At 52.2% G+C, this 15,864-nt stretch overlaps 6 protein-coding genes across 6 annotated transcripts; 2 read left to right on the forward strand and 4 right to left on the reverse strand.

The window, feature by feature from the left end:
- Positions 1 to 125: 125 nt before the first annotated feature.
- On the forward strand, positions 126 to 2,232 carry BD324DRAFT_628053 (hypothetical protein). The gene is made up of 4 exons (XM_022016078.1): positions 126 to 1,327; positions 1,393 to 1,441; positions 1,488 to 1,899; positions 1,952 to 2,232. The coding sequence occupies exons 1-4, from the start codon at positions 538 to 540 to the stop codon at positions 2,045 to 2,047; spliced, it is 1,347 nt and encodes a 448-aa protein (XP_021870351.1). The 5' UTR covers positions 126 to 537; the 3' UTR covers positions 2,048 to 2,232.
- Positions 2,233 to 2,272: 40 nt separating this feature from the next.
- On the forward strand, positions 2,273 to 4,758 carry BD324DRAFT_628060 (kinase-like domain-containing protein). Its single transcript, XM_022016079.1, has 9 exons — positions 2,273 to 2,428; positions 2,469 to 2,881; positions 2,977 to 3,099; positions 3,163 to 3,261; positions 3,392 to 3,640; positions 3,697 to 3,827; positions 3,884 to 3,960; positions 4,013 to 4,105; positions 4,180 to 4,758. Exons 2-9 carry the CDS (start codon positions 2,715 to 2,717, stop codon positions 4,645 to 4,647), a joined length of 1,407 nt encoding a protein of 468 aa, XP_021870352.1. The 5' UTR covers positions 2,273 to 2,428; positions 2,469 to 2,714; the 3' UTR covers positions 4,648 to 4,758.
- Positions 4,759 to 5,262: 504 nt separating this feature from the next.
- Positions 5,263 to 7,325, reverse strand: BD324DRAFT_608960 (hypothetical protein; the record flags this gene model as incomplete). Its single annotated transcript, XM_022014132.1, has 11 exons — positions 5,263 to 5,286; positions 5,326 to 5,391; positions 5,449 to 5,574; positions 5,640 to 5,718; positions 5,771 to 5,847; positions 5,914 to 6,022; positions 6,180 to 6,245; positions 6,311 to 6,352; positions 6,410 to 6,426; positions 6,605 to 6,860; positions 6,970 to 7,325. The coding sequence occupies 11 exons, from the start codon at positions 7,323 to 7,325 to the stop codon at positions 5,263 to 5,265; spliced, it is 1,218 nt and encodes a 405-aa protein (XP_021870353.1).
- Positions 7,326 to 7,937: 612 nt separating this feature from the next.
- Positions 7,938 to 8,802, reverse strand: BD324DRAFT_483279 (thioredoxin-like protein). Its single transcript, XM_022012909.1, has 3 exons — positions 8,647 to 8,802; positions 8,385 to 8,491; positions 7,938 to 8,208 (listed from the first exon to the last, which is right to left on the reverse strand). Exons 1-3 carry the CDS (start codon positions 8,730 to 8,732, stop codon positions 8,117 to 8,119), a joined length of 285 nt encoding a protein of 94 aa, XP_021870354.1. The 5' UTR covers positions 8,733 to 8,802; the 3' UTR covers positions 7,938 to 8,116.
- Positions 8,803 to 8,871: 69 nt separating this feature from the next.
- BD324DRAFT_628072 (hypothetical protein) lies at positions 8,872 to 14,337 on the reverse strand. The gene is made up of 5 exons (XM_022016080.1): positions 14,091 to 14,337; positions 13,812 to 14,037; positions 10,256 to 13,765; positions 10,112 to 10,209; positions 8,872 to 10,074 (listed from the first exon to the last, which is right to left on the reverse strand). The coding sequence occupies exons 1-5, from the start codon at positions 14,105 to 14,107 to the stop codon at positions 9,267 to 9,269; spliced, it is 4,659 nt and encodes a 1,552-aa protein (XP_021870355.1). The 5' UTR covers positions 14,108 to 14,337; the 3' UTR covers positions 8,872 to 9,266.
- Positions 14,338 to 14,412: 75 nt separating this feature from the next.
- On the reverse strand, positions 14,413 to 15,799 carry BD324DRAFT_628078 (hypothetical protein). The gene is made up of 4 exons (XM_022016081.1): positions 15,373 to 15,799; positions 15,327 to 15,328; positions 15,152 to 15,265; positions 14,413 to 14,995 (listed from the first exon to the last, which is right to left on the reverse strand). The coding sequence occupies exons 1-4, from the start codon at positions 15,604 to 15,606 to the stop codon at positions 14,764 to 14,766; spliced, it is 582 nt and encodes a 193-aa protein (XP_021870356.1). The 5' UTR covers positions 15,607 to 15,799; the 3' UTR covers positions 14,413 to 14,763.
- Positions 15,800 to 15,864: the final 65 nt, after the last annotated feature.

A 15,864-nucleotide genomic window follows, 5' to 3' on the forward strand; every position in this document is an offset into this window, starting at 1 on the left:
TCACAGTCAAAGAAGAAATAGGCGCGTACGAATATAGGCAGCCCCCCGGAGTTGAATTTGGTTCCGTTCACGTTCGGAGGAGGATGTCTCCCGATCACTTGACCTTTCTTGTTGGTTTTGTACATCTAACATCTGTTCACTCGCACTTGAGTCACGATAGCAACGAGGAGGAGGAAGAAGACGATATCAGCGATACAACTCTGTAGGGGAAGTCATTAACGCCTCGTTTAGGTGGGGGTCCCATCCCACTTCATCACCTATCTCAGTCATCACCTGCGGCTAATCCACTTACCTTGAGCCAAGCACCAAACCGAAAACTTTTGGCACCCTATCGCACCAGGTGGATCGATCGACCGTCAAAGCTTTCGAGATCGGCTGGGCCGTTTTCGACAGCTTGCTGCTCCTTTTCGATCAACACACTGTTCCAAAAGCTTTTCTGTACATCATCAACAGGGACCTCCACTCCGCCGCCCCAACTCCTTTGAGAGAGTCCATCCCAACTCCTCTTTCCGCCACCAAGTCTTTGTCACACTCAGAATGAGTGCGGACCTTGTCCCAGAGCACGAACGACGCTCTGTGAATCACTCGATTTCCGAAAACCTGGTACCATCACCTAGTCGCCGCCGGCATGCAAGAATTTCATCATGGTTAAGTGACGAGACCGAAGAAGATGATTCTGAAGCATACATCCCGAGTGAAGAAGATTCAGATAGTGGTTATCGCGTCAGAGGGCCCATCTCACGTCGGTCCGACGATACTGCTCGCGAACCTCGGCCATCTGCAAGGAGGACCGCTTCTCGCCGTTCAATGGACGGCTCAACCACATCTACTCGCCCTCGTCCTCGATCAGCCTCTCATCGTCCAGAGGAGATGGAACGACCAGCTCCAGGCTGTCCCTACTCCAAGTCTCCTCGGACCACTCCTCCACGCTCCTGTAAACCACCTCGACCTTTCCCCTTGGTAGCTTCGCAACCCATGACTCCACCATCTCTTGGAGACCGAGCCGACGAGGGATCTACAGAAACAATTCAGACCATCTCCTCTGACTCTTCAGACCCTGTCGAGGTTGATCCGGAAACTGGGTCAAGACGTCTAACAGCCCAGGAGAAGGGCAAAGGACGAGCCGTGATACCCACTGTGATCATCGATGATGATTCGGATGACGAAGCAGATTCCGGTGCCGTAGATCAAAGCGTGGAAATCATTTCTATCAAGCGAGGGGATAAGCGAAAACGATCAGTCGAGGACGATATGGGCAAGGAGGACGTCGCTGAAGAAGCGGCGAGCGATGGCGGACTTGAAGAGGAAAGAAGTCTTGCAGCATACAGTAGGTCATCTCGGTCTGGCAGAGGTCTGGCAGAGGGGGGGGACGCGGCTGACTCCTGCTCTCAGCTTGTCCTGTGTGCTTCACTCCTCCAGAGCAAGCCGTTATGACAGAGTGGTGAGCTATTACGCCTCTCCTGTTGGTAGGAGCTCATCCCACTCAGTGGACATGTCCTATGCGCCAAATGCCTTCGCGATTCGTTGATCGCCGCAATCAAACGAAACCCCAACCCTTTCCCTCTTTTTGGTGGTGGTCGCGGGCGAGGGGCTCCGGCCGCTGCCAGAGGTCGAGGAGCAGCCCGTGGACGAGGTGGCCGAGCCGGTCGATCGAGACTGAATCCCGAGATCGAGCCTTGGAACTGGAACGCGGACTCCCTCAAGACTGCATGGGCGACACATCAAAGGAAGCAGTATGAGGCGAAGCTAGTAGAAGCAGGAGTACCCGAGGAGAACTGGGAGTTGATGAAAGCCAATGACGGTGCCTATCCTCAGGAGGAGACGCTTGTCGTCAAGGAAGAGTTGAAGGGTTTGTGGAGCATTGATGGGAGAAATTGGGTGATCGAAGGGGAATGTCCAGTGAGTCAATTGTACCTCGATGTCGGAATATCGTTGACTCGGATGTGTCCAGGTCTGCAGGAAACAGATCCCTGGAGGCTACGCGTCATCCAACAGCGGTATCGGAGGTGTCATGCCTCTCTACGTCAGAATCGATCAAGCCAAATGAGCCTCGAACTTCAGTTCCATCCCACACACAGCATACTACTCATTCATCGCATACTTCATTGTGTATCTCTCCTGTCACCCCCTGTAATCATTGTGCATAGCATCCACTACCCGTCTCACATTGATGTGTCTATAGTCTTTCGTCATGCATGTATAGTCTATTCCCAGAGTGGAGTTTCCATTCAACTTTGATCAGCTGATCGATCCACACTTGGATCTCACAATAATTGTGCCGGTTCGGTCTCGGGAATTAGGTGGAACGCATGTCCCGCACCAATCCTTCAGATCCCATACTACTTTTATATCTCTTGTCTCTTGTCAATACTTCCAGTCTGTTCATCTTCAACGACACAGCTGCTGTGGCATGATGTGTGATATCTAAGTGAGTATCGGGTCTCTGCAGCCATTCATTCCATGCTCAGGTAACATCCAACGTCTCATCTCGGCAAGTGAATCTGCATCGGTTCAGCCGGTCGCCACCTTGATCTCTGTCGACTCGCCTCGAGGACCTGTGCTAAGGTTGCAGTCAAGGTCGGAGAGGAGAGTGATCTCTATCTCTATCTGATTCATCATCCAGGCCCCCGCCCGTCTCTGAAAATTTGACTGCGTTCATATTGCGAATCGCCAACCCGCCCTTCGGCCTTCCAGTCCTTGCCCCTTCATCCACCATGGGTCTCAGATCCGATATGAGGAATCATCTCTTACCTCAGCCTCCATCATTCAAGAAGAAGAAAGAATACTCTCTGGAGCAGGTTCTAGGTCGAGGAGGCTTTGGAAAAGTTGTACAGGCCAACTGGAGTCCACCAGGAGGCGAGAAGAAGCAAGTCGCGTTGAAGTGAGTCAGTCCCCAGCAGGATAAGTCACCCGAAGATGGAGGGCTGGATAGGTGACGCAAATGAAATCTGAATCTGATGTCAAAAATGCCAATAGGGTGATATCAAAACGACTGCTACGTGAGGGATCGACGAACGTCATGGATGAGATCAACGTGTTGAAAGATCTGGATCATCCGAATATCGTTCACGTTTGGGATCACTTTGAATCGAGAGACAAGTGGGTCCGAGCCGGTTGAGGGGAGCTGCAACTCGAATTCGCTCACGCTGATCACAATCTCAGATACTACATCGCTTTCGAGCTTGCGGTTGGAGGTGAACTCTTTGATAGAATCCAGGAAAAGGGCAAGTTTACGGAGAAGAACGCCGTAGACTGTATCAAGTGAGTTCCAATTGGACTCGACGCCGGTTCTTTGAAGCTGAACATTGGTGATCTGGTCTCTTTCCACTCTACCTCCGTGCTGCTATCATCGCTGCCAATCCCCCTCTACCGACGACCTATCCGACTCTAGGCAAGTCCTCTCCGCCACTGCCTATCTCCACGCGCACAACATTGTCCACAGAGATCTCAAACCAGAGAACATTCTGTACAAAACCCGATCTGAACACTCGCCTATCGTCATTGCAGATTTTGGAATCGCAAAGCATCTCGAGACACCAGATGAGATGATTGACGATCTCGCCGGGAGTCTGGGGTATGCAGCCCCCGAAGTTTTGAAAGGAACGGGGCACGGCTTCAAAGTTGACAGTTGGAGTATAGGGTGAGCTGTCAACAATCGTCGTTGTCCGTGATGCTCCGTGAGCTCACATTGTTCAGAGTCATTGCGTACACTCTTCTCTGTGGATATTCTCCTTGGAGGGCAGAGGATAGGTCTGAACTTGTCGAGGAAACCACCCGAGGGAAAATTACCTTCCACGAGAGATTCTGGAAAAAGGTCTCTGCATCAGGTAGGCACACTCATATGTGCTCGACAAAATGCTTTCACTGACTTTCTCTCTCCCAGCTAAGGACTTTATCCGGCAGCTGTTGAAAGTCGACCCGAAGGAACGCTGTTCCCCTTCAGAAGCCTTACAACATCCTGTGAGCTTGGGACCCTCCGCAGGGCGACGATGGAGCTGACAGACATTGGTAGTGGATCACGTCCACCGAAGCGACCGAGCATGATCTTGTACCTGCCATTAGGGAGAATTTCAACGCTCGAGCCAAATGGGGCAAGGCCTTAAAGGTGAGCGAGTCACAGCGCTGTACCGCCATCCCCGACAGCTGCTCGGAAATATCTTTGTCGCTGACACTCATCAGGTTATCAACGCCTCGAATCGTATGCGTGCACTTACCCCTTCGAGTACTGCTTCCACCTTATCCGGCCTATCTTCACCCACCCTATCAAGCATGCCCAGCCCAGCCGATGCCACTACTTCCAGCACGACCATCTCAAATATACAGTCCTCACCTACGATTCACTCTCCCACTACGATGGAATCTAGCCCACCCAATACTCTAGAACATCGAGGCGGCGAAGGACGAGCTAGCTCTATGGCTATACCCAAAGTCGTTCGACCGGGATCAGATACGGACGACGACAATCAGGTAGACGATGATGCCAATGACAGTCTGCGGGGTTCCTATGTGACGGCCTCGGAGGGTGGTCCGCCGACACCATCCAGATCGAGAGAAGAGGTAGATGAAGTGGTCGGACAGCCTGTGGAGGCTGTGGCTGGCGGATACGGGCTCAAGGGTCTGATGGGCAAGCTAGGTCTCTCGTCATGACCCGCTGGCTTCAGCAGCCATCGGGTCCTGTGTAAAAGCGGGAGGAGCACATCTTACCATAAATCGTTCGGGCCCTGAGCCATGTTGTATGAAACTCTACTTGTGATCCGCTACACATTCTCATACGATAATCGGTCGTAATTCATGCGTCTCATGCTCTACGTAAACGGAACAAAGGGAAATCTAGAATGGAGGCGACTCTCGTCGTCTGACTTTGTAGTCACCGTACGCTGCTTGACCTGCCAGCGCTACGTATCCTTGCCCCGCCGCAGCCGTATGAGTAGGCACAGCTCCCATGCCAAAATAACTTGAGCACTTCATCTGACAGCTCTGAAGCGGCGCAGATCCAGAACCCGCGTCCGCTATGCTTGCTGCACTTTGCGTCGCCGTCACTGTGGCTATGGCTGTAGCGGTAGAGGTAGCCGTTGCGGTGACCGTTCGGTCCTTTGTCTTTTCCACCGTCATTGTCTCCAGCATCGTTTGGACACTTTTGTCCGTTTGAGTGATCAGTCGTGTGACCTCGTGTGTCTCCGTCGCCAGGAGCGTTTGATTCTGAATGGCCGTAGTTGTAAACGTGGTTGGTTGGGTCAATGTGGCGGTCTGCGGAAAACGCTTTTAGCCTACTGTTCTGTATCGATTCTGCACGCCGAAAAGAAGAAAGTCAAATGTCAAACTCACCGCTGTCGACGTCGCTAGCTTTTCCTCCGTCAATGTGGCGAGTTGGGTCTGTACGAGAGTCTGGAGCTGAGGGTTGAGTCAGCGTCTAGCTATGAATCACCGGCACGCAAAGCCGATTCTCACCTGAGTCTGGGTGACGCTGATATTTTGTAAGACAGTATCGACCATTGTCTCCGTAGCGATCTCTTTGAGAGTATGAGTCAATGTGGCCGTATCAGTTTGGACAATCGTATCGAGTTGCGTCTGTGTCTGATAACAAGTATCAGTTCAGTTTCTGTCAGCGTGCGATATTATGCGCACACACACACACACACCTTGACTTCCGTTTGGGTCTGTACTTTGGTCAGGTTGTGTTGAACAATTTGGGTATCCGTAAGGGTATGCAAGAGGGTCCTGAGTGGTATGCTTAGAATCGATCGGTCGTACGTTTGCCCACGAGACTCACTTGGTATCTATCACTGTGTCCGTCATGACTTCGGTCATGACTTGCGTGCTGACAACGGTAGTAGGTATAGCTTGAACCTGGAGAGTTGGACGGATAATATCGTCAGGTCAAAGCACTCGAGCGATCCATATTGGTTGACCCACCGATGTCACTGTCATCATCTCCTTCGATATCACCGTAGTAGGTAAACTGAGCGTCTTGGTCTCCGTAGCGGTCTCCATGATTGTTTGGTTATAAACAGAAGTCTTCGTCCTGGTTAGCCGTTAGTCTGCGGATTTCCAAGTACGAGGGAAGCCACTTGCATAGTCTCGACCGAGGTCTGGACATGAGTGACGGTGGCAGTCGCAGTCAATGTCCTGTAGAGCGAATGAGAATGAGAGGCCGAAAGATGCGATCCGGTGCCACTCACACCGTATCTGTCACTTTCTCTGTTGTCGTGAGATCGACCAGACTCGTCTCGTGCATCGTTCTGGTGCTAAGACGAACGCGACATTAGCCCCTCGGGGGAGTCTGGTGTGAGACCAGATACTTTGCGCTCACAGAGTGACACTCTCAGTCATGGTGACTGGTATTTTCTCCGTTCTAGGAAGAAAGAGTCAGGGGGGGGGGCACAACGACCTGCAACAGGCATACGCTTACATCGTGACATTTTGAACCTGAGTCATCGTGTAGTCCACAGAAGCCGTTGCGGTCCTGTAGAAGTGTGCCTCAGCGCGGAGATCTTAGTAATGTTGATGGACGAAACTTCTTACACCATATGAGTCGTCGTGGCAGTCACTGAATGCATAGACAGGGCTCAGCGCCTCGGCACCCCTGAATCGTGTCGAGACTCACCAGTCTGCGTGTTCGACGCTGCATGACAGCCTTTAATGATATCGGTGGTTTCTGGCTCAATGTCAGGTTACGGGGCACCCTGTCGCCCCGGTCGCATCTCGACCTACGAAGTATGATCGTCGTCTCGTAGCAGCCCAAAGAGGTAGAGTACCAACTGGCCGGCATACAGTATCCTGCAGAATTTCGAACATGACCATATCCACATTTCATAGATGAGTGAGCCCAGGACATGACTGCAGGCGCGCAAGTCGATTGCCTACGAGATATCAATATGACATGCCTGCGGCTCTACTCCTCAAAGTTCCTGGGAGACTCCTGCATGCAGATGGACAAGGGTAGAAGATGGGTGAGGAAATGCAACTCACACTTCTGGTGACACGACTTTTCCACAACCCCATTCGCCGCACGAATCGCCTTCGGTGCTCGTGTAGACAGTGCCATCAGGTACAGGCGTGGGCACAAGGAACGGAGGGACCGACGTAATGGTGGCACTGGCCGCGTAGCCAGTCGAAGGTGCTGTGGAGGAGCGATACGCGTTGGACTCATATTGCTCTGACGAGGTGGTGCGGCTGGCAGACAGAGCAGTAGAAGCGGGCAAGGGGAGGTTGTCCATCGATACCGGTGATCCAGAAGCATCGAAAAGGCCTATGACTGCTTGAGCAATGGTGGGACGTAAGAATGCGGAGAGGAAGAGGAGAGTGAGGGGACTCATGGCCAGCATGTTGAAGGGGTGAAAATGCTGCAGAGGGCACCTTAGAGTCAGGCTCTGGATGTCCTATGACGAGGTCAAAGACAGAAGTTTGGAGTCTGCTTTGTCGCTTTATGCAAGGCCTCTAGGCTTCAGGACCGCAAGGAAGAGCTTGCGTGCCCTTTAAAACTCGACGCGTCAGATGAAGGCCGTCAAGGCTCTTGAACAAAGAGAGCTAGAGAGGGGGAGGGAAATCTAGATTAAAGCCGTCAAGGCGAATGGTAGATAAATGAAGAGTCAGAAGCAGCAGAGAAGAGAAGGTGGGATGAGATTGTATGACATGAGTTTGATAGACAAGACGGGATTGACGAGTCCGTTTCTGCGGGAAGGCTCAAAAGGTGAGCTCATAAGATCCCCTTCCCTGGTCGTCAGTCGATCAGTAGTCAAGCATCACCTCGTCAGGTAGCTCCGTCGTCAAAGTGAGCGAGCGACAGATCATAGCCTGGTGAGTCCTTCCATCGGCATGGAGACGCAAGGTTGAGAGGCAACGCCGTTGACTGGGAGGAATGGACGACGCAGGTCGTGGTCGTCAAGCAAGCGGGAGAAGTGAAAAAGTCTGAAGGTGTCGACCAGCAGCATGGAAGGTCATGACTTTGTCAGGCAGACAGACCGGAGAGGAATCTAGACCCAAGCAAGGGGTTTGGACTAAACTGCGCGCGGTGTCCAACTTTTGACCTTGGATTGAGCGGATCAATGCTGAGTCGTCCACCCATACACCGTTCAACCTTCTCTGAGCAGCTTTTCATGATCCACATGACATCTCTTCACTTGCCGTTCTCCACAAGGGATCTCAACCTGTCACCTACAGCTTCTGCGCTCACGCCATCCAGAGCCAATTCCGATTCGTATCCGCCATCTGGACGCGGGGGGAGAAAGAGAGTCAGCCCTTCGCAACCAGGGAAAGATAGTTAAGACTGGGAATGGTGATCAAGCTGAAAAGGTACTCCGCTTCCCTCTCCCTGCATCCACCCATTCCTCCGTACTGTACAGCGGACCTCTGCCGTGGGGTTTCCTCACTCATGACACACTCACCAAACCTCGCAATGGCCCTTGCTGGGATACCTCTAGCTTCTCGGACCAAGAATTTGAGATCGGGATGAGCGGATTTGATAGAGGGGTATTGAGAGGCGACATATTGGCTGCGAGAGTATAGAACGTCAACATGGGTTCAGCTCTTTCGACACATTGAGGAGAGACAGGAGTGTGAAGCGATGGAAAGGAGGATTGGTCCAATGAAGCCAATTGGCCATGACAGGGGCGTGGAGATATGTAGTATGTTTTGGTACCAACTCACCGGACACCTGCGCTACCTGGTGATGTCTGACATATCAGGATCCTAATTTCCCGCAGAGAAGCCGGCAGCTTCTTCATGAATGACATGGTGAACGACCGAACGAGACTCGAAATGGTCAGAAGGTTAGAATGGGAAGGGTTGAACTTGAGGGCGTGCTGCACCAAAAGTCAATTTCGCAACCGTGGGAAACATAGCCTATTTAGGTAGTATGAGACTTTCAAGATCCTCGTTTGATGCTATTGCAACGGTATTCCATCTGGCTAATGTACATACAAGGGACCAAGTCCCGGCAAGGCAGGTAGATCTACAGTAAATTGAGTGGTGTGTCAATGGTGTCTAAGCTGGAGACTGGGATGATAGTTTTGTTTCTTGCCCTTCCTGCGTGAGGGCTTCCGGACCGTCGAGAGATGTAGGAGGAGATGACGAGGAAGAAAAGGAAGAAGGGGACGATTGCGGATTGGAGTCGGCGGATGGTTCCTGTGCGGTTGTGGTAGTGTAGTTGAGGTCACGTTGTGGCGTGCTTGGAGCCTTTTCAGCAAAAACGGATCGACCGAGGTCAGGATGAAGATCTTGCTGCATCTAGAATCGACACGAAAAAAGGAGAAAACAGGTGAGCGATATCACGAAGGGCGGTGCCATGGCACACTCACGTTGTGATCCGAGATGAGGTGCTCGGCCCGCATGAACACGGCGACGGGATAACACCTCGCCTCCATCATTCTCAAGACGGATTCGGCGTTTTCCCTCGTCCCATTGCTCAATTCCGCCCGAATCATCGCTTCGTACGTCGATGGCTCGCGGTACACAACATGGGTCGGTTGATCAGTGATTGTACTAGGTTTCACATGACCACTCGATGTCAAAAGCTGAGGGTGATTGTTCGGCGCCGCGACTCCAGAGACGCTATCGCCCATAGAGTTGAAGACGGACCGAGCATTGTCAATCTGACCCGCACGAGCGTATCCTCCGATAAGGATGTTGTACACGTATGCAGTAGCCTGCGCGCCACTCTCGATCATCTCTCGGTGCAACTGTTCCATTTGATCTACACTTGCTTGTTGCGAGGTCACGTTGAGGATGGCTTCCCAGACGACTGGTTCGGTTCCTAGATTGACAGCTGCCGTAGGATGAGCAGAGATAGATCGGAAAATCGCCAGAGCCTTGTCAGGATCAGCATTATAGATGCCGTGAGCGGTGATGAGGGATGCCCAGTGAGTGCCTTGAACAGGCACACGACGATCCGCCACAAGCTCGTTGAAGATCCGTTCAAGGGATTGAATGTCGATCGGAGGGAGCACAGCAAAGGCATCGAGAAGGAGTTTGTAGGTGTGAGATGAAGGAGGAACACCGGTGGAAACGAGCCCATTGTAGTAGTGCAGGACCGCATCTCGGTTTGGCGAGGTCGTCAAGTGATATTGCATCATGGTGCTGATCGTCAGCACATAGACATGTGGCCCAGACTCACTTGAAAGGCGGGACACGAGGCTTAAAGTTACGTTGAGAAGCCATCTCGTTGAACAAGGTCGCGGCAGACTGGCCATCGCCAACACGGCAGCATGCGTTCTATACAGCCTGGTCAGCACATCGTTCTCCCAAACGGACGACTCACAATGACAGCACCGTACGTGACCGACGAAGGGGTGATCCGCTTGTCCTTCATCTCCTGGAAGAGAGCCAGAGCCGCTTCTGCTTTCCTCGCTTTGGACAGCTTGGAAATGATGGTATTGTAAAGATATAGGTTCGGTGCGACGCCAAAATGTTGACATTCTTCCCATAATTGAGTCGCAACGGTCGCATCATCCGTCGTGTCCTTAGCTGACGCTATCATCGTGGCGTATGCATCGGCCGAAGGGGTCATCCCATTCTGAATTATTCGCGCGCGATGCAGACCAGCTTCTTCCAAATGACCCAAATTGCAGCAGGCGATAATCATGGCATTTTCCAAAGCCAACCATGGTCCACGGCTTGACGGAGAAGCGCCTTGCAGACTAGCCTGAGCCAGAGCGTAGATCTGCCTGACTCGAAGATCAGCTTGTTGTCGTGCTTCAGGGTTGTTCGAATCGACACGGCACAAGTTTTCGATCAACTTGCCCAGCGTGTAGACTCCGGGCACTTTGCTGTTCTGTTGCAATTCATTCACCACTTGGTTGAAGATGGCATCCGTGTTGACCGGTTTACGAGACTTTATGCTCGTAGCATATTGGTTGTCGATCGACTTGCTCAGAGACTCAGAAAACCAGAAATTTCGGCCAACCGGGGAGAGCTTGGGAAGCGAGTCGACATATTCAGGCGGAGGGGGAAGCGTGAAGTGATTGGTGTCCATGGGAGGCATGTCGTTTCTAATGGGTCGGAATGGTTGCGAATCGGTTGTCCCAGATTCTGCTGACTCTGCTGATGTACCATCTAAGCTCAGGGGCGGGACTGGAAGAGGTCGCATCGCTGTCCAAATATTGAGCTGTTCTGAACCGAGCTCTTGTCCAAATGCCATCAACGTCAATTCCTTGCCTCGCTCTTCACCGAATCGGTGGATCAATCGTTCGACAAGTTGGCGCGAAGGAGAGGTGTTGGATATGTTCGAGGCAAAGTCTAGGTTGCTCTGCATGTCTTCGACCATCTGAAGCAATACTTCGTCCATCTCAGGCTCGTTGGGTGAATAACGCAAAACCATTTCGATCAAGCTCGACCACTGCTCAGCAGTCTTAACGACTTCGGACAGGTGAGAGGCTTTCCGTCTCCCGTCGAGGTATCGTAATCCAATTGCTAGCGCATCTTCTGGAGTCAATTGCCGTCCTGAGAAGAATTTGCCCATCGCCGATCGAATCTGCAGCACGTGTCGGATGTGCAGGGAGTCTGTTTGAATGAGCAAAGGGATGATCGCCGCGAGATCCGCAAAATGCTCTGCTGTAGGAGTTCGCTTTCGTACAAAATTGGCGAACAGATCCGGCAATAGGTCGATTCGGTCATACTTGATGAGAACTTGCAGATGGAGCCTGAAAACGTCGTCATCTTGTGGGAGTGGTCGAGAGCCTGCTCGAGCGACCTTGGCACACTTTTCGAGAAGTTCAACAACCGATCCCTCGTCGACTCGGTTCTGCGAGATGTCCCGTAGGATTCCAGCATATAATCGACTCCTGTGGATAGGAGGGAGAGTGGGCGACTCAGCGCTGGTAATTTGACCATCAAAGAATGACGCCAAAAGGTCGTACGCGACTCGCCAATGACCACGAATCACGAGGGCGTCCACCAGACCAGCATTGGGGTATGTCCGGATGGAATCGGAGGCTTCAGGGCGACTGCGTACGGCTCCAACGAATCGGTTGTGAACGCTAAGCAAGTCGTCTAAGCGATTCTGCTTGACCAGAGCCTCGAGGCTGGTAGAGACCCTTGTCATGACGTCCGCACTGTCGTATTTGCCAGCTCGGACATCGTCCACAACCGAGTTGAGAATCGATAGACCCTTGTCAATCTCGCCAAGAGAGATGAATGCCTCTGCAGCTCGTACATAGGTCGCGAATTTCGGTCCCTCTGGGGCATCTTGATCTCGAGGTGATCCGCTTTGTTGCAATACAAGGTTCCAAAGATCCGAGACACCCTGCAAGTCATTCGCCTGTTGAAGGACGGCGACGAATCTGACCACTCGAGCATAGTTGATGGTCTCGTCGCCTTGTTGTTGCTGCATATAGACCTCCTTGATAATTTCCAAATCTTGGGGGGAGATGGAACTAACGGAGCAAGCAAGAAGGAAAGATTGAAACGTCTCGTACGAGAACATTCCTAGAGGTCGATCATCACCCTTGCGTCGGGTATTGCGACGCTCGCCGAGCAACTCTATCGCCTTGACGAGTTTACACGCGTTGGAAATATTGGTTTCGGATCGGTATGCTTGGATGGTTGCATCCTTTGCTTTGTGTGCGGCGGTATCCAATTCTGTTCCAAAGGTCTCAGAACACCATACTTCCCAAGCCTTGGTAGATTCCCAACTGGAGATGGCTCGTGAGACGTCGATCGCTCTCTCGGTGAACGCTCTGAACAGAAAGACGTAGGTGCGATTATCGGGTCGGCAATGATTCGCGAGCATTTCATTGTAGACATCGACTATCTCCGAAATAGACTGCCCTGGTCGTCGAAGGGCGAGCATCCGGCGCAGGCACGCATTATAGATTGTCCTAGGGTGTCTTTGAGGCAGAGGCAGCTCTTCAGCCAGATCAGGGAATTGCGATCTAAGAACTTCTGGGGTCCGTTTTGAGCGGAAATAGGAGATCAGTCGGTTAACTCGATCGACGGAGGCATCTGCGTTCTCGAGTTCAGCAATGAATGCTGAAAGTTGGCTTGAAGATCGGTCTGTGTGTTCCTCAGACACGTCGGCTTCTACGGCGGAACCATCTGGCTCTGATTGTGGCATGTAAGCGGTGCTGTTCCGTCTGACAAAGGTTCGGTCGGGGCGAGACCGATGTGAATCAGCTCCGGCAAGGTCCATGAGGTGGCGAGTGGGTCGGGTGGATGGGCGAGATGGCTCGCTCGAATCTTTGCACGCGACGGAAAGGTCCAGAGCGTCATTGCGATCTTCCGTTGGTAAGGGAGGTTCGGGAGTTGTGGAGAGTGCCCGTAATGACATGCGTCGAGGCACGCCGACATGCCACAAGTCTATACTGGATTGAGACCTATGCAGCGCATTTGGGCGTGAGGAGGAGCGAGATTGAGACGGTGTGGAAGATCTGGAATGAGAAGGGGATTGGAGGGTTGGGGTACGGTGGCGGGGAGGTGTTGACGGTCCAGCGACCGGCGGCGGGAAAGTAAGGCGAGAGGAGTGAGAAGAGAGCTCCGGCTCTGGTAAGGTGTCGACTAAAGAGCTCTGTCTGAGCGGCGGAGAGAATTCGTCGAGATCGATCACGCCTATCCTGCTATTGCTTCCAGCTCTCGCCTCGATCTCCCTGTGCACTTTTCGAGCATGCTCCTCCAGCTGGACTATGCGTGTTTGACGCGCCAGACGGTGCTTCAACAAGAGGCCAGCTTGAGGTGAAGATTTGCGCTGTTGGTCGTCGGATGGAGAAGATGTGATGGACGATGAAGGGTCGACGATCCCAGTATGCGGCAAGGATAAGAAAGCTCGTCCGTGTCCCTTAGAAAAGACCTCTTAGCAGAAGTTGGGCTTTTGGTGGACTCACTGTGTATCCGCCGGAGCCTGCGCCTGCTCCACTATTTCCCCATCCTGCTTTCCCAGCACCACTGCTTCCACCTGCACTACCGCTCGAAGGCGCATGTTGGCCGGCTAAAGAGAGTCCTTGATTCGGAGATGAAGAGAGATGGTGGAGGAGAGAAGGGTTGGAGGAGAAGTGCTCGGGAGAGGGTTGGTGTGATGTTGGGAGACGGAGAAGGGGACGAAGGTGAGTACTGAAGAAATGGGTCAGCTCCGATCATGATCCAGTTGTGTTCGTCCGACTCACAGTGGTTTGATAGGCATGTCGGAGGGTCAGTCAAACAGTTTTCTGACAATGAGCGAGAGTGCGGTGGGGGTTGTATGGACAGGAAATTATGACGATGCCTCCAGTAGCTTCAACACCATCCTCTAGCTGTACTCAGGAGTGTATGGATGCCGCTGCTCGTCGTTCGTCCGTCGTCGTCGTCTCTGTTGTTGTTGTTGTTGTTCGCCGTCGCCGTCGAACTTGCCAGATCCTGATGCTGCTGATGCTGATGCCGCCAACATTTTCAAAAATTCGGAAACGGAGACGATTTCGTGGAATTTCGGCACGGAAGCAAAAGGTAAAATGGGGATTGGATTAGGAAATACATTGGACCATTTTGTAATGAGATTAGGATTGTATTAGGATCTGATTAGTAAACCTCCCTGCGAATGACCTCATTTTGGTGTTCGACGGTCCGAGCTCGCCCGAACGATCCAAAGTGGCATCGAGAGGCAGACTCATGGATGGATGGATGCAGTGTCCTATTATTAGGGTTGGAGGCATGCTTGTCCATGTACCATATGTACTATGATGCATGCCCGTATCACGCTACTGTGCAATGGCATTCACGTTGACAAGATGAAGAGACTGACCTTTCTCTCAACGAAGACTGGCTCGATGCCACGATTGCTCGCCCGTTCGCCTCGACTTCTCATCACTTTGGCGGGATGACCCCTTCGTCAATCTTGAAATCCTTGAACGTCGCTGTGATTCCACCACCTTTGGGCGAGCAAGTCATGACCCCCACAAAGGCCTCGGTCTCGTCACCTGTGCCGAAGCAATTCACTTCTCTGGCGAGAACACCGTCATTGTAGATCATCAGGATCTTGTCGTGTAGAGTGAACGTAAAGGTCTTCGGGACATGATTCTTGGCGGGAACCAAAGACCTGAAGGGGTCACACGAGTACGGGTCAGCGAATGTCCCTCAGGAGTCACACCTCATAGCTGTGGGTGCGATGATGAGAAATATTGAAGGAAGACCAGCCCGCCACGCTTAGACTCGCAGCGCTTACAGACATGACACTTCGCTCGTGGTCACTCACCAGTCAGAGTAGGGTTGAGTGACTACAGTCCCAGCGAAGAGATCCCCGTTCAACTCGAGACCGAACTTGAACCATAGTGTATTGCTGATGTGGAAGTAAATCCCGGCCTGGTCACTAGAAAAGAGGTCAGGTACGAGATTGGATGTCCTCTCAGAGGCTCAAATGAGAGGCTTACTACTGTCAAGGTGTCAGGACGACGCGGCCGCTCAGGCGCCACTCACTTGATCTCTGTGATCCAATTCCACATCCACACTGACTGTCAACCCCTCCTTCCCCAACGAGTGTTTGAATCCATAAACACTGGCGTTGTATTTCTCCCACTTGGGAGTCCGGTATAGATCGCTCTCGTGATTAGAGATCATCTTGAGTGTCGATCCATCTTCAGAGATGGAGACATCCTTCTCAGGCGGGTTGAGCACTGTCCATCGGGAATCTGTGAATGGAACGGATGGCATGGCGGCGATTCGTAGCGCAGTGATACGACGGGTAGCAGAGTTCAGTCCCAATCTCACAGGCGATGGCTATTGACAAAGAGGTATGTTCGCTCACTCGCCAAGAGAGCAGAGCAGCCTCCACTCACTCACTGCTGCTGCTGCCCTCCACTCTGAGTCACAATTCGGTTAAATGTCGGATAAACTGTTTTGGCAGATGACATCGACTCGGAGCAGCTACCCTATTGTATCCTATCTCCATCGATCATCAGTCGAATGAGC

The sequence above is a fragment of the Kockovaella imperatae genome (assembly GCF_002102565.1).
Source record: "Kockovaella imperatae strain NRRL Y-17943 chromosome Unknown BD324scaffold_8, whole genome shotgun sequence".
Taxonomy (NCBI): domain Eukaryota; kingdom Fungi; phylum Basidiomycota; class Tremellomycetes; order Tremellales; family Cuniculitremaceae; genus Kockovaella; species Kockovaella imperatae.